The sequence below is a fragment of the Numenius arquata genome, unplaced genomic scaffold (assembly GCF_964106895.1).
Source record: "Numenius arquata unplaced genomic scaffold, bNumArq3.hap1.1 HAP1_SCAFFOLD_45, whole genome shotgun sequence".
NCBI lineage: Eukaryota > Metazoa > Chordata > Aves > Charadriiformes > Scolopacidae > Numenius > Numenius arquata.
In genome coordinates, this window is record NW_027415589.1 from 584,365 (window position 1) to 586,400 (window position 2,036).

Below are 2,036 nucleotides of genomic sequence, written 5' to 3' on the forward strand. Positions count from 1 at the left end.
GGGAGAGATGAGAAAGGGCGAGGAGTCTGTGAATCTGCTCTTTGAACCTCTTGGACCCTCCAGGTCCAAGCTGCCAACGCAGGGCAGCTGAGAACAGGACCGATGGGCAGAGCAGCTCTCCTCTCTCTGCACTAAGGGACAGTCCCTTTGCTGCTCAGGACTCACAGGATTTCACTTGGAGTGCATTAGAAATGTGAGGGATTTCAAGCATCCAAACCCACTCCTAAACGTGGCAGGTGAATCTAGAACACATTAAACAAAACAAAATCCCCTCAGCTCAGTTCTGCAGCTGGGAAAATTGCAGAGAACAGAGACAAAAAGTTCTTTGATGTCTCACAAGTACATTTAATTTGAGATCACCCTGCGGCACAGCCAGAAGGACTCCTCAGTTTCCCATTCCGGAGTCCCTGCTCCCAATGGCACCCTCATCCAGCAAAAGCCAGGGCTCAAGTGAGGGAGCTGCAGAGAGGTCTTCCTGAAAAGAGAGAGCCTGAGTGGGGGGTTGCAATGAGACATGCAATCAGTTTTGCTAAGAGAAGTCAGGCCGAACTTTGTACTGCCTTTTCCTTCTCAACAGATAACCACAGCCAGTGGTAGCAAATGCCCAACAGCAGCTCCATCACCCAGTTCCTCCTCCTGGCATTCGCAGACACACGGGAGCTGCAGCTCTTGCACTTCGGGCTCTTCCTGGGCATCTACCTGGCTGCCCTCCTGGGAAACGCACTCATCATCACCGCCATCGCCTGTGACCACCGCCTCCACACCCCCATGTACTTCTTCCTCCTCAACCTCTCCGTTCTTGACCTGTGCTCCATCTCCACCACTGTCCCCAAAGCCATGACCAATTCCCTCTGGGCTACCAGGGCCATCTCCTACTGGGGATGTGCTGCACAGCTATTTCTGTTTCTCTTCATGATTGCAGCAGAGTTTTATCTTCTCACTGTCATGTCCTACGACCGCTACGTTGCCATCTGCCGACCCCTGCACTACGGGACCCTCCTGGGCAGCAGAGCTTGTGTCCACATGGCAGCAGCTGCCTGGGGCAGTGGGTTTCTCAATGCTCTCCTGCACACGGCCAATACATTTTCCCTGCCCCTCTGCCAGGGCAATGTCCTGGACCAGTTCTTCTGTGAAATCCCCCAGATCCTCAAACTTGCCTGCTCACAGTCCTACCTCAGGGAAGTTGTTCTTATTGTGGTCAGTGCCTGTTTAGCATTTGGTTGTTTTGTGTTCATTGTGGTGTCCTATGTGCAGATCTTCAGGGCCGTGCTGAGGATCCCCTCTGAGCAGGGACGGCACAAAGCCTTTTCCACGTGCCTCCCTCACCTGGCCGTGGTCTCCCTGTTTCTCAGCACTGCAGTGTTTGCCCACCTGAAGCCCCCCTCCATCTCCTCCCAAGTTCTAGACCTGGTGGTGTCATTTCTGTACTCAGTGTTTTCTCCAGCAGTGAACCCCCTCATCTACAGCATGAGGAACCAGGAGCTCAAAGGTGCAGTGTGGAAACTGATGACCAGATGATTTTCTGAAACAATAAGCTGTTTTCTTCTACAAATCACTGTTAACGTAACTCATTATATGTCAAGCTCATGTACTGTAGTTTATGTTAGTTTTAATTCTGTGTTTAGGCCTTTGTTTGGTTTTTGTTGTTTTTTTCTTTTTTGCTTTACTTTGTATAATGTTTTCTACCAAAAAAACCAACTTGTTTTGCTGTTTCGAATTATGCATTTTTCCAAATTTGTGAAATCTACATACTGTATAAATGAGGACCTGCTCTCTCTGTGTATTAAAATAAAATATAGAACCATCCAGCAACCTGTTGCCCAAAATCCTTCCTCTCAGGCTTTCTCTGGAGCTGCAGGGCAATGCCTGTGAGCAGAGGTGGAGGGGAAAGAGTCCGAGCACAGCAGCTCTGTCAGCGAGCACCAACCTTGGTCTTTTCCAATTTGTTCTCTTTCCACACCCACACTCTCCTTCTGAGCCCTTGCCTTGCTATGGAGCCCGAGTGCTCTGGCAGCTCATCCTCCTGCTGTGGGGCA

The 2,036-nt window shown here is 50.2% G+C and overlaps 1 protein-coding gene across 1 annotated transcript; it reads left to right on the plus strand.

Annotated features, from left to right (window-relative positions):
* The first annotated feature begins 600 nt into the window (after positions 1 to 600).
* LOC141478863 (olfactory receptor 14J1-like) lies at positions 601 to 1,518 on the plus strand. The gene has a single exon (XM_074167805.1). It carries the CDS (start codon positions 601 to 603, stop codon positions 1,516 to 1,518), a length of 918 nt encoding a protein of 305 aa, XP_074023906.1.
* The last annotated feature ends 518 nt before the right edge of the window (positions 1,519 to 2,036 follow it).

Bases quoted from the DNA above. Each gene is read 5' to 3' on its own strand.
- LOC141478863 (XM_074167805.1), top strand. From the start codon at position 601: ATGCCCAACAGCAGCTCCATCACCCAGTTCCTCCTCCTGGCATTCGCA.